This window comes from Onychostruthus taczanowskii, unplaced genomic scaffold, assembly GCF_017590055.1.
Source record: "Onychostruthus taczanowskii isolate IOZ18803 unplaced genomic scaffold, ASM1759005v1 scaffold14, whole genome shotgun sequence".
NCBI lineage: Eukaryota > Metazoa > Chordata > Aves > Passeriformes > Passeridae > Onychostruthus > Onychostruthus taczanowskii.
The window spans coordinates 3,265,579-3,289,144 of NW_024498573.1; the positions used below are offsets into that span (position 1 = coordinate 3,265,579).

At 49.0% G+C, this 23,566-nt stretch overlaps 2 protein-coding genes across 6 annotated transcripts; both read left to right on the top strand.

Moving 5' to 3' along the window:
- Nucleotides 1-511: 511 nt before the first annotated feature.
- BRD8 (bromodomain containing 8) lies at nucleotides 512-15,320 on the top strand. Of its 5 annotated transcripts, XR_005952134.1 has the most exons (23): nucleotides 512-585; nucleotides 860-956; nucleotides 1,769-1,838; nucleotides 2,102-2,151; nucleotides 2,991-3,113; nucleotides 3,258-3,338; nucleotides 3,781-3,845; nucleotides 4,428-4,564; nucleotides 4,980-5,195; nucleotides 6,431-6,575; nucleotides 7,460-7,669; nucleotides 8,185-8,465; nucleotides 8,946-9,401; nucleotides 9,747-9,840; nucleotides 10,051-10,097; nucleotides 10,424-10,638; nucleotides 10,901-10,993; nucleotides 11,177-11,245; nucleotides 11,934-12,111; nucleotides 12,730-12,834; nucleotides 13,744-13,788; nucleotides 14,381-14,545; nucleotides 14,907-15,320. XR_005952134.1 is itself a non-coding variant. In XM_041397750.1 (22 exons), the coding sequence occupies exons 1-22, from the start codon at nucleotides 567-569 to the stop codon at nucleotides 14,964-14,966; spliced, it is 2,856 nt and encodes a 951-aa protein (XP_041253684.1). In that variant the 5' UTR covers nucleotides 512-566; the 3' UTR covers nucleotides 14,967-15,320. The 5 variants fall into 5 exon arrangements, 4 of the variants coding, with proteins under 4 accessions (XP_041253684.1, XP_041253682.1, XP_041253685.1 ...); XM_041397750.1 differs by lacking the exon at nucleotides 14,381-14,545; XM_041397748.1 differs by lacking the exon at nucleotides 14,907-15,320 and having other exon boundaries at nucleotides 14,132-14,522.
- A 2,713-nt stretch (nucleotides 15,321-18,033) lies between these two features.
- LOC121332410 lies at nucleotides 18,034-22,328 on the top strand. The gene is made up of 5 exons (XM_041397843.1): nucleotides 18,034-18,167; nucleotides 19,279-19,551; nucleotides 19,949-20,152; nucleotides 21,361-21,506; nucleotides 22,214-22,328. Exons 2-5 carry the CDS (start codon nucleotides 19,279-19,281, stop codon nucleotides 22,326-22,328), a joined length of 738 nt encoding a protein of 245 aa, XP_041253777.1. The 5' UTR covers nucleotides 18,034-18,167.
- Nucleotides 22,329-23,566: the final 1,238 nt, after the last annotated feature.

A 23,566-nucleotide genomic window follows, 5' to 3' on the forward strand; every position in this document is an offset into this window, starting at 1 on the left:
GCTTGCAAATACACACATACACCCCCATCCTGCGCACGGGGAAACCCCCAGGACCCCGGACACAGCCCGTGCACACACAAACACGACCCTGCACTCCAAACCCCGCTCCTGGACGTACGGACACCATACAGGCGACATGCACCCAGGCACCCCTTTAACACACGGTACCGAACAGACCTAACGCACACACCAACCACCACACAGGACACCCCCGAGCCGCCCCCACACACACACAGAGCCCAGCACCACGCGGGTCTGGCCGCACGCGCAGAGACCCACGGACACCGCCGGCCGCCCCTCTCACCGCTCCGGCCCCACTGCGCCTCACGCCGCCCCTCGCTCGGCGTTTCAAACCTCGCCGCCCGCCCGCTCCGCCAATGGGAGCACGGCATGAGCGTCCTTCGACCAATCAGCGCCCGCTCTTTGGACGGAGTGGGCGGGGCCCGGGCAACGGGCCGCCCGCGCGCGCGCGCACACGGCGAAGGGGGCGTGGCAGCGCTCGGCCGCCTCCCGGCGGGCTTTGCGCGCGGTGCCGCCCCTGCCGCCCTCCGGGCCGGGCGGGGAAGATGGCGGCGGGGCCGGGGAGTGAGTGCGAGGATGGGCGGGAGACGCGGCGGGGAGCGAGCGGCGGCGGGGCTGGGGAGGAGAAGGGGCAGGGGAATGGCCCGAGGAGAACGGAGCGGTTCCGGAGGACCCTCCCGGAAAGAGCCGACGGGGCCGCGGGGCGGGGCGGGGCCAATGGATCCGGGGAGGGGCGGGGCCGAAGAGTCCGGGAGGGGCGGGGCCAGCCGCGGCGCCGCGGGTTCGAGTCCCGGCGCGGCCGGGCGCTGCCCCCGCACACTCCTGCCCTGTCCCGCAGAGCACAAGCTGCTGAGCGCCGGCCCCACCGAGCCCTGGTCCATCCGCGAGAAGCTCTGCCTGGCCTCCTCCGTCATGCGCAGCGGCGACCAGAACTGGTACGGGAGCGGGGAAGGCGGGCGGCGTGTGCTCAGCGCCGGGGCTGGCGCCGCGCTGCCTCCGCTGGGAGCGAAACGCGCTGTAAGAGGTGCTGAAGGTGCACCTGGACAGGCGCTTTGTTGCCTTCATAACTGCTGTGTGAAAGTAGAGGTGTGTGCATCAAAATAAAGAGCCATGAGAGCCCAAGAGGGAGTTTGGGCAAGGATGTGGAGTGTCAGGATGAGGGGGAATGGCTCAGACTCACGGAGGGTAAGGTTGGAGATTAGGAAAAAGTTCTTTACAGTGAGGCACTGCAAAGGCTTGTCCAGAGGAGCTGTGACTGCCCATCCCTGGAAGTGTCCATGGGCAGGTTGGACAGGGCTTGGAGCAGCCTGGGATAGTGGAAGATGTCCCTGCCCATGGCAGGGCGTTGGAGCAAGATGATCTTTAAGGTCCTTCCCAACCCATTCTGTGATTCTGTGTTCATAACTAGATGAGGTGAGTTGTGGACAACAGAGATTTTTTGGTAACAGATTCCTATGCACTGAGCCCATGGCTCTGTTTTACTGTATTTTATTCCTCACTAAAGTAAGGGTTTTGTGGGAATGTAATCACGTAACCAGATGCAAGAAACTTGCTTTTTAAAGCAAAGGAGTGAAATTACTGTTCATTAGAAGCAGGTAGATATTTTTGTGACTGGTAAAACTCCTTGGTGAGTTTATCATGTTTAGCAGGGCTATTCAATGATGTAAAGAGAGGTTTTCATCTTTTCTCTGCATGTTGATTGGGGGAGAAGGTAAGTTGGTGGTGACTTGCCATTTCCCTCCCACAGGGTCTCAGTCAGCAGAGCCATCAAACCTTTTGCAGAGCCAGGACGCCCACCTGACTGGTTTTCCCAAAAGGTAAGACACTGACATTTGACTCTTGGACACCAAATCTCTGCACAGTTGGAAAAGCCATATTGAGGATGAATTTAGGATTAATTGTTCCATGCTTTATCCAGTACACAGTTACTAAGTCAGGCTAACTGAAGAGTTCCTTCACCAGGCATGTGATTAAGCTGTGAAATTCCTTGCCTTGGGAATTTGTGGATGTCCATGTGTTTTGGTGTGCCCTGCTGTTTGGGCAAGCAAACCATCCTCTGACTTCCTTTGTTTCTTCTCAGCACTGTGCATCTCAGTACTCAGAGCTCTTGGAGACCACGGAGACCCCGAAGTGAGTACAAAGTCTGACCCAGCACAGCTGCAGCAGCTGGGGGGGACTCGTGGGCTCTTACAGCAAAGTCCTTGTCACTGTTAAATTACTTTCTTCCCAAAAGGAGCATTTCAGAATGAGAAAATTCAGATGCAGTAGCTGTTGTGGGGCAGTGGGGTCAGGGTTTGTGACATGGGAAAGATAATATTTATTTGGCTGGAATAAAACACTGCATGTTAGCCTTACTGATCAGAACCTTTACACATAAATTTGTCATTCAGAATAGGGGTAGAAAAGAGAAGGACTGAGAAGGGAGATAATTTGTATTTGTCACTATATTGCAGTGGTTTCTTAACAGTTTTCTTACCAGTGTTGTCACTACAGCTCTGTGATATGAGTTATTTACTGCTCCTAATTCCAGGCATTTTCTTTGGGGACTTCACACAGTATTAACTTAAAGGTGGGGTTTAAAAGTAATATTTGTGTGTGACTGATTTGTTTTTAAATGATCTTCAGCACTAGAGTTGCAAAATTAAAGGGCTTAGTAGAGTTAGTGAAGAAAAAATAGATGTTTCTTCTTGGGGAGAAAAGAATTCTCTCTCGAAGTGGAAAGATTATTTTCAGGTTGAGAATTTTTGGTGGACTTGCATCTTTGATCTGTTCCTGAAGACTTTAACACTGGGTGAAGTAGCAAAACTTTGCTGATGAGATTGTCTGAACATTGTGCTGTCCAACATGACTTAATGCAATTGGAGGAAGTTGATTTTTTTTTTTTTTTGGCATGAGCATGTCATTTATGGAAGAGGAACTGAGTTTTCTTGTGGTTTGTGTCTGAGTTTTTCTTTCCTCTTATTCTGTAGAAGAAAACGTGGTGAGAAGGGAGAAGTTGTGGAGACAGTGGAAGATGTTATTGTGAGGAAACTGACTGCAGAGCGGGTTGAGGAGTTGAAGAAAATTATTAAAGAGACACAGGAAAAATACAGGTACATGACAGAGGTTTTAAAATGTTGCACACCTGAGAGTCCTGTCCTCAAAAAGTAGTCCAAGTGGGATGGTGATTGGGGTGAAAATGCTGCTTAAGGTGTCCAGTTCAGTGATCAAAATGTAAAAAGATTTTATGATTACAGGCAACTCAAGAAGGATGCAGAGCTGATCCAGGCTGGACACATGGATAACAGACTGGAGGAGCTGTGCAATGAGATTATGATGTGGGTTATTTCATTATTTCTTCTGAGATTGTAGCTTCCTGACACTCTGTTTGTCCAGCATCTCTTGCTCCACATAGTTTGGGTTAAGAGAAGTGGGGCAGCTGGGCAGATGCTTTGGTCTCTGAGGGGGGACAGCTTGGGCTGGGGGGGATAGCAGCTGGTGTGGAACATCCTTTGGAGTTGCTCAGTAAAGAGCTTGGCCATGGCTTGCAGAACCATGTTTGCTGCCTCCATTCTGACAATCATCTGGAAGTGAAATTTCCTGCCCACTGTGTCGTTCTCTGGCTCTGCTGCTCACCCTGGGGGAGTTGAGCCTGAGTCCACAGGAGTGGTTTGATGTTGTCTGGAGATAACAGGGTGGGCGTCAGTAAAACACATTTTGAAGGGGGAATTAAGGGGAACTGAGACACCCTGTGACAGGAGGTTTTTGTTCTGTGTACAGAAAGAAAAAAATGGAAGAGGAGGAGGCAGAAGTCAAGAGGAAGGCTACAGATGCTGCTTATCAGGGTAAGCTGGAAATGAGGTGCCTTCATTTTCCTCAGACCCATGCATATATTCATAAGAACACTTAGAAAATACTGAAGTCTTGTTAAGACCTGCAGGAGAAATTCCTTAACTCTAGAGTTGGAGGGTGAGGCTGTATTCTCTTTCCAGCACTGTATTTGTGACAGGGTAAAAGGCAGAGGCTTCTGAAAAAGGAATAAAATCTTTAGGAAAGGAGTATCCAAGGGAAAGCAGGGTTTGTAAGGAGCTCTGTGTTAGAATGTCAGGCTTTCCACACCTTTAGTTTCCCCTGGACACTGAAGATAAGAGGAAGAAACTTTTATTCTAAATGTTTAGTTCTTCATAACTCTTGGGGCATTGAATTTGGTGGTGGGAGGTGGTGAGTCCCCAGCTGCTAGAGAAACCTGCAGCTGAAGTCCATTACCCAAAGTCAGTATTTTGAGGAACTGAGCCTAGTGGGGTGTGAGAAATTCCTATAACATAAATTGTTCTCTTAAAATTCTTCAGGATAAAGTCAAAGGTAACTCTTGGGGACCGTGCACGATGGAGTCACAGAATCTCACTGCAGCTTCTGTTCTCTTCCAGCTCGCCAGGCCATTAAGAACCCACCTCGAAGGCTCACGGGGGTGATGGTTCGTTCTCCTGCAGGCTCCACCTCCCCGGGCGGGGATTATTCCCTCGGAGACCTGGCCCAGCCCGCCGGGGACGAGCCCAGTCCAGGGGTAAGGATCCTGCTCTGGGCAGGAGAGCAAGCCCAGCTTGGGACGTGGGGCTCTGCATCCATCTCAGAGAAGGGGCCTGGGGAGAAGCCCTTGCCTTGCTTTGCAGACTCCAGGTGCTGTAGTGTGGTTGGTGGCAGTGCTGCTGGAGATCCGTGTCCTCTTCCCTGTCTGTGGTGATCCTGGATCAAAGGCTGTGTAGGGGCATCAGTGGGCTGGCCAGGCAGGCTGTGAGTGCCTGGGAAGTGGCTCTGCAGGGCAGGGAAAGGGTGAAAGCACATGCCTGGAGTAGGGGCAGCGAGTGAATGGAGTAGGTGTCTGTGGTGTGCTGGATCAATGCTCTTGGGGGAAGCAGCAAGTGGGGCTGGTCCGTGTGGTGGAGTGTGCCTTTGAACAGTGTGGTTTTTCTCTTTCTCAGGTCACGCCAGGGACATTGCCCAGCACCCCAGTTGCCTCCTTCATTGGAATCCCTGACACCCCTCCAGGCTCTGCTCCCCTGGATGCCCCCATGACCCCAGTCACTGATGATTCACCCCAGAAAAAGATGCTAGGACAAAAAGCAACTCCGCCTCCTTCCCCTCTGCTCTCAGAGCTGCTGAAGAAGGGCAGTCTCCTGCCCACAAGCCCCAGGCTGGTATGGAGCTCTCTGCTCATATATGCAAGCACACAAACAATTTGCTCCAGGCTTTCCCACTGAAAAAGGGGGATCTGCAAAGAATTTTTAAAAATGTGCAGTTTTGTGAGAGTCCCAGCAGAAGTGATAATCTGAGAGGTATAAATACCCCTGTGAGCTGCAGAGGTGAGCCCCTTTCCCAGCAGGACTGCAGGGCTCGTGCAGCACGTAGGACTGGCTGTCCCCTCAGTCACAAGGAGTTGGAGTTGCAGGGTTTGCTAGAGGAAAGAGTTCTCCTCAGGGAAGGGAACCTGTCAGTCAGCATCATCCCCATCAGCCTCCATGGTGTTCCTGGTGATTCCTACACTGGGCTCACAATTCTTTACACCTTGTCAGGAAGTTGTGTTTCAATATTTTTAGTGTGTACAAGAGTAGGGAATCCTTGGATGGCATTTATGACCTGTACAGAAGTGCTTCAGTTTTCTCCTAATTGTAGACAGCTACTAGAATCACTGTGATGAGAACCCACTTGTGGTGTTAGTGACTTGGGAAGTCTTAGGAGATGCTGACACTGTTCAGAGCCCAGTCTGAAAACAGCAGCCATCAGCCTGCCTGTGACACATATTCCCTGGGTTAGTGCTTGTGTGGTGGAGTAGGTGTGTTGCTGTTGACTTTTTTCTTCATAGTAGTCAGATTTAGGGTTTTTTCTATTTGTTAGCTCAGGTAAATGTTGCATGGATTTTGTGTTTGCAGGATGTAACATAAAGTGGAGCAGGGAAAGGTAATGGCTGTGGAAGGCTGAGTTTTCTTTATAGGAGCAGGACTGGTTTCATCTGTTTCAAGGTCCATTGTAGGTTCACTGTGTGACCTTGATCAAGTTACTTTTCATCTTGGTACTTCTGCTTCTCTCAACTCAAAATGAAGGATATTTCTGTGCCATCTCAGGGTCTATAGAGACTCATATGTGTAAAGGATTGTGAGGTCCTGGAACAGAACTGTGAGAGAGCAAATTATGCACTTGGCCTCACCACAAAGGAAGGCAGCACTGCAGCTGTGTTACAGCTGAAGAACAGCAACAGTTTCACACTGTTCTGCACTTGTGTGAGGGGCCTCAGGCAGGGACTAGCCTGAACAAAAACTACAGAAGAAATGCTGGGACACCAGATGCTGGTCCTGTTCATGGAGGTGCACATCTGGCAGAGAATCACTGGTGTGGTGGTATCTCCAGGAACTTGAGTCTCATCCTCCTTTGACAGGTTGGTGAAAACGAAATGGCAGTGGCTTCTGGTCACATGAACAGCTCTGGAGTGCTGCTGGAGGTAGGAAGTGTCCTTCCAGTGCTGCACAGTGGGGAAATGCAGTCAGCACCTGGTGCTGTCCCTGCATCTCCAGCTGCTTCAGGTAACTCGGGCCTCTCCCTGTACAGTTCTCCCTTAAGATGTACCTTCAGACTGTTCTGTGGATTTTCCTGGGGGAAAGATGATGTCTACCTGGCTAGTTTGGGGACTTCTCTGTCAGTTGTATTCCTATTTCCCTGTTCATCTCACCCCTAATTTTTAAGAAGACCCTAATCCTTAAAAGAGTGACTGAAAGAATTTGGTTTGATCCAGTCCTGATCCATGCTAGTCTGGTTTTCTAGGCTTGGCACTGGCTAATACCAGGCATCTGAGTTTAGAAAGAAAGGGTTTGTTCACAGGGAGTTGGGGGAAAAATGGTCCAGATCTGATCCCCAATAAAATTCCATACAAGTAATCTTGCTTTCCTTGTTCACATCTGGATTTTTAAGACCTGTTAGTTTGGTCCAGACAGTTCAGTAAATTCAGACTGGAAGTTACAGCTAAGATGAATGGCAACCTTTGCTGTAAGAGGAATTCTCCAGGAAAAACCTGCAAGGAAATCCCCTCTGCTCCCTCCCAGCTCCTGTGACAACTGTTTGTCTTGGCTTACCTTGTGTGGCTCTCTCAGCACTGTTTTGCAGATTTCCCATAACTGTTTTGGGATGAGCCTTTGGAAGGGCATCTCTGTGCATGTGTGGCTTAGTCTGTCCAGCCCTCACAGTGAGTGCAGTGTTCTGTAGCTGCATGATTCTGCCTCAGACTGCACACACAAGCGGAGTCGTGCATTTTTTGGTGCAGGTTCTCTGTACAGCTTTTGGGACTCTTTATAGGTATCTCTGTCTTTTCCCAGAAGAAGCCACCAGACAGCGAAGAGCCCAGTGGTGGCTTTGTGGACTTCAGTGGTGGCTGCTTCTTGCTCATGTGCTTTTCCCTTCTACTCTCTGTTAGGTGCTCCTACGCTTTCCCGGCTTTTAGAAGCTGGTCCTGCGCAGTTCACCTCACCTCTTGCTTCCTTCTCCGCTGTTGCCAGCGAGCCTCCAGCTAAGCTCCTGCCACCCCCCGTAGAGCCTGTGTCCCAGGCCACTATTGTCATGATGCCCACGCTGTCAGCACCAGCCGTTGTGCCTCCAGCTGCAGCTGCAGAAAGCGTAGCCACAGGTGCGTTCCTGACTACGCACTCAGAGGTCACGTCCTGCTGGAAAGCAGAACTTCCCGTGGGATCAGTGCCCTGCGAGCTCTCAGCTGGGCTTGGTCGCCTCAGGCTCGCTGTCCTGGCCAAAAAGGATGGTTGTGGCTGGGTTGTCCTGCTGGAAAGCAGAACTTCCCGTGGGATCAGCGCCCTGCGAGCTCTCAGCTGGGCTTTTGTCGCCTCAGGCTCGCCGTCCTGGCCAAAAAGGATGGTTGTGGCTGGGTTTTGGAGCAAAGAGATGGTTTTAAACTGGGTTTGCTGGGTGTGGGTGGGGTGCTGGTGATTTGCTGTTCAGGGGTTGGAATCTCACTTTGCTCTCCTTTGGGAAAGCAGGCCTGTATTGGTGTTCTATTATTCTAAGCTGTGGTGGGGTCAGTGGGCCTGGGATACCTGTGGTTGGTGCTTGGTCTTACCCACTGCAGCGTTGGTTTATGTGGGGACTTCTCCAGCTTGGTCTCTGACTGTCCCTCTCATCCCTGTGCAGTGAGCCAGCCAGAAGCCTGTGTTTCCATGGAGGCAGTGTCTGATTCCCATACTGTGACAGTGTCCATGGACAGCAGTGAAATATCAATGATCATTGATTCCATCAAGAAAGAGTGCCTGGGTTCTGGGGCTGGCAGCACTGCAGGATCTTCCAAAGATCACTGTATGGATGGGAAGGAAGATCTGGATTTGGCTGAAAAAATGGATATTGCAGTGTCCTATACGGGGGAAGAGCTGGACTTTGATACGGTTGGAAATATTATAGCCATCATTGAGGACAAGGTAAATGGGAAAAGCAGAGTCCCTTTTGCTCCACATTCAGTTGGGTTAATCTCAAATTATAGCTGTTCACCAATTTAGCTTAAACAAGCTAGAAATAACTATCCCAGAATGCACATTCTCACCATCATTTTCCAGATGAACAGGAAAGGACACCACTGCTGCCTTTCTGACACTGGTGCTCCCTTTCAGAATACAAAAAGAAATGTCTTTATTCCTTGGAGGGTAGGGTTTGGGTCATGTCTCTGGCAGACAGCTGAGCACTGCTCACAGAATCCTTTCCAGGAGTGCCATATTTCTGAAACTGAGGCTTCAGGAGAAACACTCACAGGGAGTGATAGAAATCTGGCTGAAAACAGGCAGCTTTGTAAATGGAGTAGACTGGGATTTCCACAATTGTCTCAGTACCAAATAACATGAACTTTTCTTTAATCCCTCTTTCTGACCCCGGCCTGCACTGCTGTGTTTGTTTTGACAATAAAGGTAGACGACCACCCTGAAGTCCTGGATGCAGCAGTTGTTGAAGCTGCTCTGTCTTCTTTCTGCGAAGATACCGACGACCCTCAGACCCTTCCTGGCCCATGGGAACATTCAATTCGTCAGGAGCATGAGAAACAGGCCCAGATGCCACAAGTGTCTGTGACTGTGAAGCAGGAGAGACTGGAGTGTGAGGAGCCAGAGGCAAAGGGAATTCGAGACCTGATGGGCATCAGTGAGCTGGGGTCAGAGATAAAGACCGAACTTGCAGAGCAGAACCAGAGTCAGCTGGGCCCTGAAGAAACCATACCAGCAACTGCAAGAGTGACAGAAACTCCAGAGCTTAGAAACCAAGAAATAGAAGAAGATCAAAGAGCAGCTGTAACATCAGGAGAGACTTCTGAAATCAAAATAGAGTCATCCCAGGGAGAAGATGCTGTGCTCAATCCAGTGAAGACAGAGGTATGTGGTCACAGAGGCTGCCTGGAACTGGTGTGGGGAAAGAGAGGAGCAGTTGTGGCAGGTAGGAGCAAAGTTCAGAGGAAGGATGAGTGCTGGCTTGAAGTGACCCTTCAATGAATGTGACTGACTGTTTTCCTGGGAGTCAGGCTGCTGATGTGCAGAGCAGCTCTGCTTTAGGCAGTACCTTTGTGTATCTCCCCCCACCCATGTGCAGAATTGCTGCTGGGAAGGTGCCCAGTGAACCTCATTGCCTGGAGTTAGGTTAGGGTGAGTGAGATGTGCCCACACCTTCACTGAAGTAAGCTGACACAAACATCTAGATTTGTGCATTTCTCTTCCCTCCAGACCCCACCTGATGATGATTCATCCCCTCCACAAGTCCCAAATGTGAGTGAAGACTCCTCACAGGCTGATGTTCAGCACAAATTTGAGCTGTCAGGTAACTTAATTCAGCTAGGAAATCTTTTACATGCAACATTATTAGCTGGATAGTTGTTAGTTATCTGGTTCAGTTTTTTTGGGGAGGAGGGAGAAAAGATACCTGTAGGAACAGTGGTAATTACTGCAGGACAGTAGGCGTTGGTGCAGGAGCTTTTGTAGGAAAGGCTGCTCAGGAGAATCAATCTTTCTGCATTTCTTTCTTTCACAGAATCAATGAAGGAGGAGGCCCAAGCCCTGTTTAGGAGTCAGATGAAGGTAATTCCCTGTTGGTTTTAGTCATCTTGAGTTAATTAGCAACATCTTGCTGCTGCTGTCTGCTGGAAGGCAAAGCTTGTATTGAGCTTTCTGCACTTTGAGCAGTCTGCAGCTGAAGGGGAGATGGCTTCAGAATGTAAAGGTGTTTATGTATGTGCTTCTGGGTCTGTGGGACAAGCAGGGCAGGCTGGAGAGAGTGGGATTTTGTGGAAGTGCCTGTACAGTTGTCAGCAGCCTCACAAGAAAGTCACTTTGCTCACAGAACCGTTGTTGCTTTGGAGGCGCTGAGTGGCTGCTGTAGCCAGCTGATGGACTCTCTGTTTCAGGATGGACAGGGTGAGGAGGATGATGAGGACGGTGCCAGTGAGGCTGCCAGTTTGGAGGAACCCAAAGAAGAAGACCAGGGGGAGGGCTATCTCTCAGAGATGGATAACGAGCCCCCCGTGAGCGAGAGCGACGACGGCTTCAGCGTCCACAACGCGCCCTTGCAGTCGCACGCGCTCGCCGACTCCATCCCCAGCAGCCCGGCCTCCTCGCAGTTGTGAGTGTCAGGGCACACAGGGACTGCAGCATTCCTGTTTCTGGCTTGCTGAGTGGGTCCTAAGGGAGAATTTGTTGATGATTTGTGTGGTTCTTGCTTACAAGGGCAAGTGTGCAGACAGCACTCCGGTACCAGCTCCCACTTTTTCCTTCTGTCTTTGGCGTGGATTAGCACGGGCATGTCAAGGACAAAACAAACCAGGAGTTTTCTGCTCTGAGGAAGCAGTCAGACTCCTGAAGGAATTACGTTCTTCTCTTCCCAGCTCAGTGTGCAGTGAGGACCAGGAAGCAATACAGGCTCAGAAGATCTGGAAGAAAGCCATCATGCTGGTTTGGAGAGCAGCAGCTAATCACAGGTGAGTTTGATGTCTTGGCAGAAAGAAGTGACTAATCCTAGACAAGTCTCCACTCTCCCATCTCAGAGGCTTATCTCTCTTGGGAGATGATGAGTCATATTGTTACAGACAAATGAACAGGAGAGCATGAAACAAATATTTACCAGCAAGGACAGGCACTGAGTGGACTCTTTTTCTCTGCAGGTATGCCAATGTCTTCTTACAGCCTGTAACCGATGACATAGCACCAGGCTACCACAGCATCGTGCAGAGGTGAGTCTCAGCAGCCTTCTGTCATCAGAACTCTGTATGCTTGCATATTTGTAGGAATTTCTGGCAGGAACAATGTTGGTTTTGCCTGCTGTGGAGACTTGGAAAAGTATTCTTTTTCTGACAGATTCAGCAGGTTTCCCCAAGAACAGTCATCATCAGTAACAGGCACTGTCTGTGCACAGTCCTGACTTTGAGTGAAGTACCCTGACTTACACAGACTGTTTTATCAATAAGGTAAAACTGATCTGTTTCTCTCAGTTTCTAGCCAAGAGTAGGATTTAACCTTTGGAATTCCTAGAAACTGTTCTTTAATCGGTATTTTTTACTGTCCCAGATGGTGGACTTTTCTGGAAGAATTACCAGAATCGCCTGCTAGCTGCTGAAATCTCTTGTAAACAGTTCAAGCTCAGTGGCTCCTTAGTTTCTCTTGTCAGTGGTGCCTGGAGAAGGCAGATGCCTCTCCTGAGAGATCTCTGAGGCTGTTGTTACTATTCCAGGTAACTGCTGGACACCTTGGGTCTTGTGACCCAGGCCTTGTGCTGGGTAGCACAGCCCATGGGGGAGAACCTGTTTAGCTAAATAAAGTAGACACTGTAACCAAACACGTTAGAGACCCAGGGCTGTTTCCAAAGGAGATGGGAAAGAGTTAAGCATTTCTGTTGCAATTTTGCCTGCATTTCTTTCACAGGCCAATGGATTTATCTACCATCAAAAAGAACATTGAGAACGGGCTGATCCGAACTACAGCCGAGTTCCAGCGCGATATTATGCTGATGTTTCAGAATGCAGTGATGTACAACAGCTCTGACCATGATGTGTACCACATGGCTGTGGAGATGCAGAGAGATGTCCTGGAGCAGATCCAGGTAAAGTACAGAGCTGAGGCCAGTGCAGGACTGGTGTGGCTGTACCACAGTTTCCCTCCCAGTGCGTTTGGATGCAGTGGGTCCTGTCCTTCCCTGCTTCTCTCTCATGGTAGCTCAGGTGTTTGTGTTGAACTAGATTGTGGGCGAGTTAATAGTAACACAGCTAAATTTTTTATATGTTCATCCCTGACCAATTTCAAATGTAATTTCCTTCAGGGAAATGCTTAGGCCAGCAAGAACCTGGGGTGTGGTTCAGGAACAGAAACGAGCAGCAGGAACGGTGAATGACAGGGGACGCGACAGCTTCTCTGGGTGGCTGTGCTGGTTTGTGTTGCTATAAAGTGCACATGAAACTGCCCTGTGAATTTATGCTATTTAAAATATCCTTTGAAGCAGAATGTCCCAGCTGGCAGGGTTGAATTTGAATTGGGGTTTTGTAGTTCCTCAGGACTTGTGGCTTCTGAGGTAAATTGGGGAACTTATTCTGAGCAGCACACAAGGAACTGAAACTGTCTGTGACCCAATCATTCCCAGCCTGTGGTCTGTGATAGTTAACTGACATGCACTTACTGAGCTTGTTTTGCCTGACAATCGTAAGAGAGTGTGGTTTCCTTGCAGCAATTTCTGGCCACACAACTGATGATGCAAACATCAGAGTCAGGGATCAGTGCAAAGAGCCTGCGGGGGCGAGACTCCACTCGCAAGCAGGATGCTTCGGAGAAGGTGAGAATGCTGCACCCTGTGCAAGGGCACTTGGGATCTTCTAAAGAATCCCAAGATAGTGCATGAAGTTCCCACACCAAGGAGGCAAAAGTTCCCACACCAGCATCTTCATGTGAACAACTTTTCTTTAAATGTCTGTTGATTAGATTTCAGTTCTGGAACTGTACAGCATGCCAGAGGCAGGTCTCATGAGTTTTTTTCTGTAATCCAAATATTTCTATTACCTGGTTTTAAAAAGCAGGTGATAAAAACTGTAGGAAAATGAGCAGAGTATTGGAAGAGGTGTGAATACTCTCAAGCACATGGTGTGCCTCTTTGGGATGGGCCTGCAGGGCAGGGAGCTGGACTCAGTGATCCTTGTGGTTCCCCTCTGACTCCACACATTCTGTGATTCTATGGTATGGCAGAAAGGTGAAGGGAATTGCCATATCCTTCACTTTCTAGTCAGGTTTTTAGAGCTAGAGAATCAGTCACCTCTGGTTGGTTTGCTGTGTAAAATACACCAGAGAACCTTTGAATTCCACACTGATCTAAGCAATGAAGGTTTGTGGTTTTTTCTTCTATAAAGACACATGCAAACTTGATGAAGTGATCTCAGGTACTCTCTGGTGCACGCAACACTGTGACAGCAGGGGCTGCCTGCTGAGTTCTAGTGAGCAGGAATTGTTTGGTAGACCAGGAAAACTTGCTGTAGCTGTGGAGGGAATATCCCTTTCCTGGCATTCTGGCTCTCGCAGTATCCCTCTTTTTGTCTGTTTTTATGTTCCTGCTGCATAAGACTGACGCCCTGCAGGAAGGGGAGTGGGGCACATGTTCCTCTATGCTCATGTGTGGGCTCAGTGCTTCTGTGTGGTGTGTGCATTTCCGTAGCTGATGCCTGATAAGTCCTTCTGTTTGGCCTTTTAACAGGACAGTGTCCCAATGGGCTCTCCTGCCTTCCTTCTCTCTCTCTTTGTAAGTATTGAAAGGCTCCAGCAGGTTCTGCAGTACTGCTGCCAGGTGCTCTGCTCCTTGTCTGGGTGATCACTGCACTGTCACAGCATCCTTAGCACTGCAGCAGGGTGTGTTTGACTTGGGGGCTGCACCACTGTGAGCTGAGAAGAGAAATCTCAGTCCCTTACTCTCAAAATGGGTGAGCGGGTGGGGCTTGTCTTTTCTTCTGGTTCCAAGTGTTTTTGTTTTGTCATCTGCTTTTGCTTTTTTCCATGACTTCTCTCCTGCTTTCTTTCCATGTAAGTGGGAAGACAAACCCAAGTGGTGCAGTCCTGTAGTTCCTACATCTCTCATGTTTATACAGCTGCCCCTTCCACACGTCCGAGGCAGTACAAAAGGTCTTGGGAGAGTGAGGAGTCAGCTGTGTGTCCTTTATCCGTTCCTGGTTCAGAAAGCAAATAAGACTCTGCAGAAATATCTTGCTCTGTGCCCGTGGTGATCTGGAAGTGTTTGGAAAAATATTCCCTCTGGGAAACCCCAAGTCTCTGAGTTACTGTGAGGAGAGAGAGGAGGAAGATGGCGAGCTGTGCTTACCTCTCACATGTATCTAAAGACAGAGGAGTACTCCAGGAGAGGCAGCAGATCAGCCAGAGAGAGGATCAGAGGAAGCTCTCAGCTCACCTTCTGCTCGTGGAAAGGAGCTGTGTGGAGGAACTAGGGAGCTAGTGCCAGGGTCACTCAGCTGGAGGAGCACTTCCCATAGGGATCAGCTGATAAGGTAGGTTAGTCAGCAGTTTTCCTTTTCCCACCTTAAGCTAGAATCTGTTGCTTAGGGGGAAGCCTGCACTGTCCAGGCTCCAAAAGCATCTACATCTGGGCCAGAGGTGTTGCCTCTCTGTGCCCTGGCTCCAGCAGGGCAGAGATGCTGCCAAGCCCAGCACCCTGCTGTGGCCAGATCCAGCTTTAGGTAGGTCTGCAGGCAGGCCTTGGCAGGGACTGCTTCCCTTTCTCCTGATGGGAAGGCATGAAAAGTTGTTGCCAGATACAGAATTCCCTCTGTCCCTCCCTCCTTCCCTCCTGCCTGCCGGAGGGACGTTCCCGTGGGGTTGTGTAACTCTGTTTGTTTGCCTTGTGAGCAGGACGGAGGCACCAGAGGGCGGCGCTGCGCCATCGAGGCAGACATGAAGATGAAGAAATGATGCTGCAGACACAAAATCCCAGCAGAATCCCAGGCATCCGAAGCTGGAGTGTGAGCAGACAGCTCTTAACAGCTGTTGGAGGAGGAAGAAAAGCTGCAGGTCCATTTCTGGGACCTGGTTCACCACCTTCGCTTGCCCTTCTGGAAAGCAGTGTCTTGTCAGAATGTGTAACCCAAAGAAACTCCCCTAGAGGGGAAGAGCAGCCCCCCTGCCTGTTTTAGGGCAGTTGTCTTGGGCTTCATCAGTGTCCTGGTGTTAGCTAGCAGCTGGTGGCTCGTACGTACTGTAATGTGAAGTGTACAGATTTTTACTAGTGCTGTGTAAATGTGATGTATATTAAAATCTGGGAACAAACCCGTGTGCAGTGTACTGAGCATCACAGCTCTGCAGGGAGGAGCCCTGTGGTACAAGCCTGGATCCCCACCTGGACTATCTGCAAATATAATTCTTTTCCAGTTATCCCTGTAGCACACATGCATGGCAGAGCTCTGATGTTAGAGACAATCCATAAATCACAGGAATGCTGCACAGTGCTTGCATGGAGAGGAAGATTCCCTGCTTGAGTGTGTGAGGATACAGCAGCACTGTGGTGACGCTGGAGATCAAACCTTGAGAAGTTAAATACTGCAGTCTTGTTGGAGCTTTCCTTAGGAGAAAATGCATTGAAAAGGACTTGACATTCTTTCCCCTGAGATCTGTGGAGGCTGCACTAGTCAGAGTGAAAATCTGTGATCCCAGCAGCTGTAGGCAGGATTGCCAGTACCTGGTTTCACATCTGAGCTTGTGCCCTGTTTCTACTGGGAATTACAGTCCTTTTCCTCAGCAACATGAAGGTTTAAGTTCTCTGAAGAATTTCCAAGTCACTTTTTCTGCTCATATGACCTGAGATGAAACTTGCATGTTTTCTGCCCACACAACCTTACATGGGGGAAAAGAAAACAACAGAATGACACCATCCATGATTGCTGCAGCAGCTGGGAGTGCTCTGCCCTCCGTGCAGCATATCCAGGGTGCAGCTTTCTGGTAGACAGGTTTCAGGAAACTGAGTCACTGGGATTAAGACCAGAGGCATTGTTCCCTTATCCAGTAAGAGTTCTCAATTTTCACAAGTTCAGTGTTGAAGTTGGCCGTGCCTGCTGTGTCAAGTCCTGTGTATTGCTGAGGTGAATTTTCACCAAGAGTCACCTTACTGATGTGGAAATGCTGAAACTCCCTTGGATTGGTGATTGGTTAATTGTCTTTGGCTGTTAAACCCGGGAGCAAACTTCTGGTTTGAATTTTTGTTGTTCTCAGTTCATAGCACAAAAAGCTACAGAGATCTTTGTCTTTCATGCATTTTATGGAGTGATTTCAGTTAGGGACAAACATTTTAGCATTGCCTGTTGTGACAGGACAAGGTGATGGTTCTAAACTAAAAGAGGGCCTATTTAGACTGAGTGAAGATTTTTTTTTTTTTTTACAATGAGGGGGGGGAGGCCCTGGCACGGGTTACCTGGAGAAGCTGTGGATGCCCCATCCCTGAAGTGTTGGAGGCCAAGTTGGATGAGGCTCTGAGCAGCTTGGAATAGTGGAAGGTGTCAGGACCAGTCAGCCTTTAAAGGTCCCTCCCCACCCAACCTGTTCCACGATTCTAAGCTGGAAAGAACCTCTGTACATTCCCTTACTTCATTCAGCTGCTCAGAGCAGGGCCAGCTTCAAATATTTACCTTACACCCAGTCAGAATTTCCTGTGAGGCAACTTGTCATCCCTGTCTCCTGTCACTTTGGGCTCTCAGAAGAGTCTGGCTCCATCTCTAACTCCTCTGCCCTGCCATTGTCTCTGCTGTAAAAATGAAGGTGCAGCACAGGAGAAGACCTTTCTCAGACCCTCTGGTGACTTGCTTCCATCACAGCAAGCATTGCTGTTCCCTCCTACCCTTGGTTTCTTTTCCTAACCAGGTATTTTTCTCTCTTTTCTCTTGTCCCATGACATTTTAATAGTCTTTAATGATTTTAAGAGCTTTAAAATTCCAAGACAGGATTTTCTCTATGGAGCCTCATTCCCTCTTTCCCAATTCATCATCTCATGCTCTGACTACTTACTAATTCTCTTCTTCCTAATACTTTGTTCTAATCTGTCTGGTACAGAGCTGTGTTTTACTGTGCTGCACCCACCCTTTTACAGACAGATAAAACTGTCACCCCTTTCTGGTTTTCTTCTTAAATGACAACTTACACAGCATAGGCTTGGTCACGTTATATTTAAGCTTCTTTAGATCTCACAAATAAATCCCAGTGGGTTCTAAGGTTTATTCACTCTCTCAAATTGTTCTAAAATCTCCCCTGTTGACATTTTAATTAGATTTCATCTCTCAGACCCATCCCAAGAGAAGGTCTCATGTGAGCTCCTCTGTGGCAACTGCTGATAATGATGATTAATTTGGTTTTTCCAACTGGCCCTATTTTCCACTGAGATGTTTGGCACTGATCATGTTTCATCCCCACTGATCATCTGGCAGCTCTCTCTGCTTCTGATGTTTTTGATGAAGTTTTTTGTTTTTATTTGCTTTTATGTCTTTAGCAAATTGTTCTTTTTCCTTTTTTTTTTTCCTACTTTATGTGGATTCTATATTTCATTTATTAGAGCTCAGGCTTTTATCATTTTTCTTGTTTTGACATGTAAGTTCTTTTTAAAGGCTGTCTTTTTGATTTCTAACAGCTTTTTCCCAGAACAGCAAGGGTTGTGCAGTGTCTGATCTCTGCAAAGTGAACTAAAACTTTCCAATTTGAGAGAGGTTCTTTGCTAGTGACTTACGTAGCCAACATAATTAAGAACTGTCAGGCAATTCTTAATTAAAGTTCAAGTCTGTGTCATTTTGTCCGGAATTGGTGTAGAGCTGAGCTGTCTGTGATTATTTCACTCATCATGTCTTGCACTGTTCTCTGTTCTGCTCTCTGGCATCTTGAGTCTTCCAAGATTTGATAAAACTGAACATAAGGCTGAAGATCTCTCTAATCTTATGCCCAAGTTCCCAGGACTTCCTGATTTTCAGCATTTATCCCTCTGGAGCACAGAAGGATGATCACAAGTGATCAGATTACCCCAGGCTGAGGCTTTTCTGTGCCTCTGCTTGTGGCAGCAGGAGAGAGCTCCAGGCACAGGCTTTCTCCTCAGATGGAATCTCAGTTTGCCCAACTCCCTCACCTGGAAGCTGAGAGCAGGTAATGTTATCTCCTACCTCATCAAATTTCATCTGCTGCCACTGAAGTGAACTTTGAAAGAGGTTTCAGCAGGACAGGCTTTCAGATCCCAACTCTGCTTCCAAGTTCACAAAATAAGCAAAGCAGTGTCCTCATCCCAGACCCTGTGGATTCTGTATTTCTCCCAGTTATGCACCAGAAGCTGAATTTGGAGCTGTGCTAGCAGTCCTGAGAATGGAAAAGACAATCAGTGAGAAATGTGCTTGTGTAAAATTCTGAAAAAAATAGGTTCTACGTAATTAACTGAAGACTCTAAAGACAGTGTTAATTAATGCATAGAATTCATAGGTGCAGCATCCAGGCAGCTCCATTCAGTGGCAAGGTGAGGATTTTGTGCCATCCTTTACTGTTGTACTGTGGCTCTGCAATCAATTCCCCAGGCTTAGAGGACTCAGAGTGCACTCATGCAGTAGAAGACATTTAGGCATGGACTAATGAACAGAGATGAAAGAGAACCTCCTTCTTAAGAGAATGCAAACTTGTATTTTCTGCAGTGGATGGAACTGTGCCTGTTGGTGTGTGACGACTGTGTGGTTATAATTGTTCTGGCTCAGGTACATGAGATATCACCATCCAGATAAATCACACCTGTCACTTTCAAAACTCTGTCTGTAAGGTGTGGAGTAAGTTATCTCCACTATAAAAAGTTCTCAGGGGGCAGCAAGTGGAATTTCAGTGAGTTGTCCTTGGAGTCACCAGTTGTTCCCAACACTCAGCAGCTGAGGAGCCCCAGCAGGACTCGGTCTGAGCTTGCTGGGTGCCTTCAGCACCTGAAGTATGGAGCATCAGCAAAGCCACATGCTCCCAGACTGCTCAGCATGCCCTGAGCAGTGACCCACTGACCAGGGCAGGGAGAGAGCACAGCAAAAGCACCAGAAAACCTGAAATTCAGTTGCTGTGCAGCAGCAATTTGTGTAGCAGAGCTGCAGCCTTGCCATGTGCTGTGAGGTGAAGGCTGCTCATCTCAGAGTCCTTCCCATGCTGTGGCCCTCCAAGGGTGTCAAGAAATGAGCTGGGCTTGGCAGTTCTGGATCAGGGTACCATGAAATTGCTTTATTTTCATTGTTTGCAGATGGGCCATGCCTGGAAGTCTGAGGTGGAATCTCCCATCAAGTCAGAGAACAGTGATCTCCAGTCTCTTCCTGACTGCGATTCAAGGTTGGAGCTGGATGAGATGAGCTGGAGAAATACTGAAGAGGAGGCCATGGGGAAGCTAGAGGGGAGCAGCCAAGAGGCAGACCATGAGGTGGAGCTGAGTGAGCCTCTCTGGAAGGATGACAGTGAAGATTACCACGAGGCAGAGAAGCCATGTGAAAACGACAGTCCTCTCCAGTTCCTCTTGGAGGTAGGGCTGGTTGGATTACAGGAGGTGGGCAGCAAAGTTCAGGCCCTCCTGAAACATTGGGATTTTCAGGGCTTGCACCATCCATACCAACAGAAACAGTCTGGGGGCACAGCAGAAGCTCTGGGTTCACGTTCTCCCCAGGCCAAGCCCAGCCTTTCCTCCCCTTTGGAGCTCCCACTGCACCCAAGCAGCTGCTTTGCCAAAACACAGCTCACCCTTAAGCACAGAAATGTCAGTGAACTGACACTGTAATAATAACACAGGGCTTCATCAGATTTTGCAAGGATTGCTAAAAATGGAAAGGCGTTCGTGAACGATTGCAAAAATAGCATCTCTGCTGTTTATTTCTTCTCCCTTTTGCCTTCACAATTTTTAGTAATAAATCACTGTCTTGCAGGTAACCCAGATGTTGGAATCTTTCTGCATTGGCAGCACAGAGTCATCACAGACTCTGTGGGATTATTGTGGCTCGGGGAAGCAGAGTGATGGAGAGGAAGTGAGGAGCCAGGAAAAGACCACAGGAACAGCAGTCTCAGGAGCAGAGGAAAGTCAGCTGCACATCCTGGCAGAAGATGAGGAAGAAAACTTCCTGGGAAGAGAGGTAGGAGAGTGGTGGTCCTGAAAGAGTCTCTGGCCCTGGCTGAGAGATGAGACAGTGAAGGAAACCAGCTCTAGAAGAGATGGGGAGCCCCAGGGTCTGAGGGGAGACAAAACACACGAGGAACACAGAAAAAATGTATGAGGGAAGGGTGTTTTTTATGTATGGCTGTGTATAAACAGGAAGCTTGTTACAGATGAAACCCTCAGATGTGAGTTGGAGGAATTGCTCCTTGGCAGTGTAAAGGTGACTCATGAGAGCTGGCAGGCTGCTCTCAGGTTTAAGGCAAGGTTGGAATACTTGCCTGGTTCTAATTGCTGTGTTTTGCAGCACAGCTTGGCTGGTTTCAGGCCCACGTGGCTGTGCCAGCAATAACCATCTGCCCCTGGGGACTGTCATGTCTTAGAAGCAGGCACTGTCTAGCCTGGGTTTGCATCAGTCCTGTGTTTGGGGCTGTGGGCTCCCACCAGCCTGCTGGGTATTCCTGGGAAAGCAGCACAGCACTGGAGGAACAGGGCCATCTTTCCACACTTGTTCTCTTGCAAACTCAGGACACTGGAGACAAATAACCCCCAGGATTTCACCTCTTCAGCCAGGACAGTGTATTCCCAGCAGTTATCTGCTCCCAGCAGCTCCCTCTCAGTTCTCCCAGTGGTCACAGCCAAACACACAGTGCCCAGTTTCTGAGAAGTCTGCTCGTGCTTCAGATCTGTTGAGGATTCTGAGGTGCTCCTGCACGAAATCCCACTGAGCATTTTACTGGCAAACCACTGCAACAACAGCACCAGTCTCCTTCCTGGCTGAGTCTATTCCCTGTCATTTTAACGTGGGAGTTTGTGAGGAAACAACCTTGTTGAACTCTGGGGGTTCCTGTTATCTGTATCTGCAGCTTTACCAAGCCTGAGGCAGCCTTACCTCAGCTCCTGATTGCCCTCTCTACATCCATGACTCTTCCCAGAGAGCAGACACAACACTGGGCACCGCTCAGCTGCACAGGGTTTGTGTCAGCCAGGGGTGGATGTCATCCAAGAGATCACACACAGCTCCTGCTGGGAAGTCTGAGTGAGGTCAAACAGCATCCTCTGAGTAACAGAGCAGGCAAGCTCCCAGCTGAGCCTGGATGCAGCAAAGGGATATGCAGCAGGCTGGCTTCTAGATGAAGGATTCAGGTAATGTGCTGCCATTTTAGATGTGTCCTCTGTGCTCTTCAGGAAGAGAATGAAGACACACCTGGAGAACCCCCTTCAGATGAGCTGCATTCACCTGAGATGAGTGCTCAGGCCCTGGATCAAGATGACAGTGACAGCACCTCTGCAGCCTCAGTGCTGGACTCCACAGGCTCTCCCAACATGCACCTGTAAGTAGCTGCTTCTGCCCTCTTGCAAATGCAGCAGAACAGAGTCATTTCCCTTGTCACATGAGGGAACAAGTGCATGGCACAGATCACATCCAGGGAGGTGAGATAGCCAAGCAGGGCAGGAGGGAAGGAGGTGACTTGTGCCAGCTCTGAATTTGCTGGTATTGTAGGGCATTGATCCTAAGGTGAAGTGAGAAGAGTAGAGATTAAATAAGAGATTAAATGGAAAATACATGTTTTATGTTTTCTCAAGTCAAATGGCCCTGGTGTGAGCTAGCTGCACATCAGGCTCTGTCAGGCAATGCACAGCCCAGCATTACCAGCCCCTCTGAGCAGGTGCAGCTGTGTCAGTCACATGCAGGCTCTGCCACCTGTGTGATAACTTGGAACTTTAAAAATAAAAACGTGGGTTTTTGAGAAGAGAAACTTCATTAAAACCTCCTCAGTAAAGTTTGGAACTGCAGAGTAGCTTGAGGTTTTTCTATCCAATCTGGTCCTGTTCCTTATCTCAGCTTTGCTTTTACCTCTTGTCCTGCATCTTCCTGCACTCTGGATGTTCAGTTGTGCATTCTGGTGCAGAACACTCCCACCATCACACTCCGAGGCTTTTTGTAGCTTCATCCACCTGGGTGTGGTGGGAGCCAGCAGAATTGTCACCTCCTACTTTGTCTCGAGTGTGATGATCTGGCAGTATCTTCACTCCACAGGCTGCAGCCAAGCTGGAATAACCCCCTCCAGCACCTGATCCTCAAAAAAAAGCTCCTGTCCATCTGGAGGATGATAGCCAGCGTGAGAGCAGAGAGCTGCATCAGCATGTCCTGAACACACTGCCCTGAGTCCCAGCTCCTGTGTCACCTGTCCCAGCTCCTGTGTCACCTGTCCCAACCCTCCCCTCCCAGGGGCTGGCCTGTCTCTCCAGGGCTTTGCTCTGGGAACAGCTGCCTGCTGCAGAGCTGGAGAGAACACTGCATTTTGATTTCCTCTGCTTAATGTGGCAGAGCCCAAATGCTGCTTCCTACACAGCTGGCACAACACTGGCTGTGCATCAGGGCCAGCAGGGAGAGGCAAGCCCTGCTCCATGTTTTTGGTGCAGGGGCAGGCAGAGAACATTCCTTGTCTTTGTCCCTGTAGGTTCAGCAGCCCGTTCCTGAAGCCAGTGTCAGAGAAACAAGCCCCTGGATACAGGGATGTGGTAAAGAGGTGAGTTTGTGGAGGAAGTGCTCACTGGCTGATTTCTCTCGGCTTGTTTTCTGTCTTCTCTGGTTTCCAAAGGGCCAGTGGGATGGTTTCCTTCCTCCTTTTCCAGAGTTTGGCTGTCACCAGCATCTCCCACTGATTTCTCTCAGTAAAACTCCCTTCTGGGTAATTAGAACCTGGAAGCTTGCACTGACTCTGGAGCTGGTGGGAATTGTGCCTGCCCTGTGCAGGCATTGCATGGCTGGCTCATTGCAGGGACAGTCCCTGGGCAGGAGATGCAGGCCCTGCAGCTCAGCAGTCCCTTCTCCCCGTGCCTGGAATGTGCCTCAGGAGATGCCCCCTCCTCACCCGCTGCGAGCGCCCCAGATGTTTCACTCTCAGCACAGAAGTGGGTCATAAGAATAATTCCCAGAGAGATTAATGGCATTTTTTCAGAGCTGAATCATGTTCTATTCTGGTCACAGCTGTCCTCTCTGCAGCCATTCATTTTCCCATTCTGTCAAAGTAAGGGAAGTAATATTTATTCCCTATCATGTTCCCCTTACCAGCACTGCTATTTTTGCTGGTGGCACCATTCGATCTTTAGGGGGTTTAATAGATACCTATTTTAGTAACTTTTCTTTCTCCACTAAGACCTGGACTGACTTCCTGAAGACTAATTACTGCTTGCCTTCTCTGGAGCTCAGCATCCCATTTTTTCCAGAGGTGACTGCTAATGACCTGCCAAGTTGATTGGATAGCAAGTGTCGCATTGGCTGAACTCACTTTTGTCTGGCTCGGAAGAAAAGCCTTTCTCACTCCCCCCTGTGTGTCTTAAGCAATAAAGTTGATTGAAAATAGCTGTGCTTTCAGGGCTACCCTGA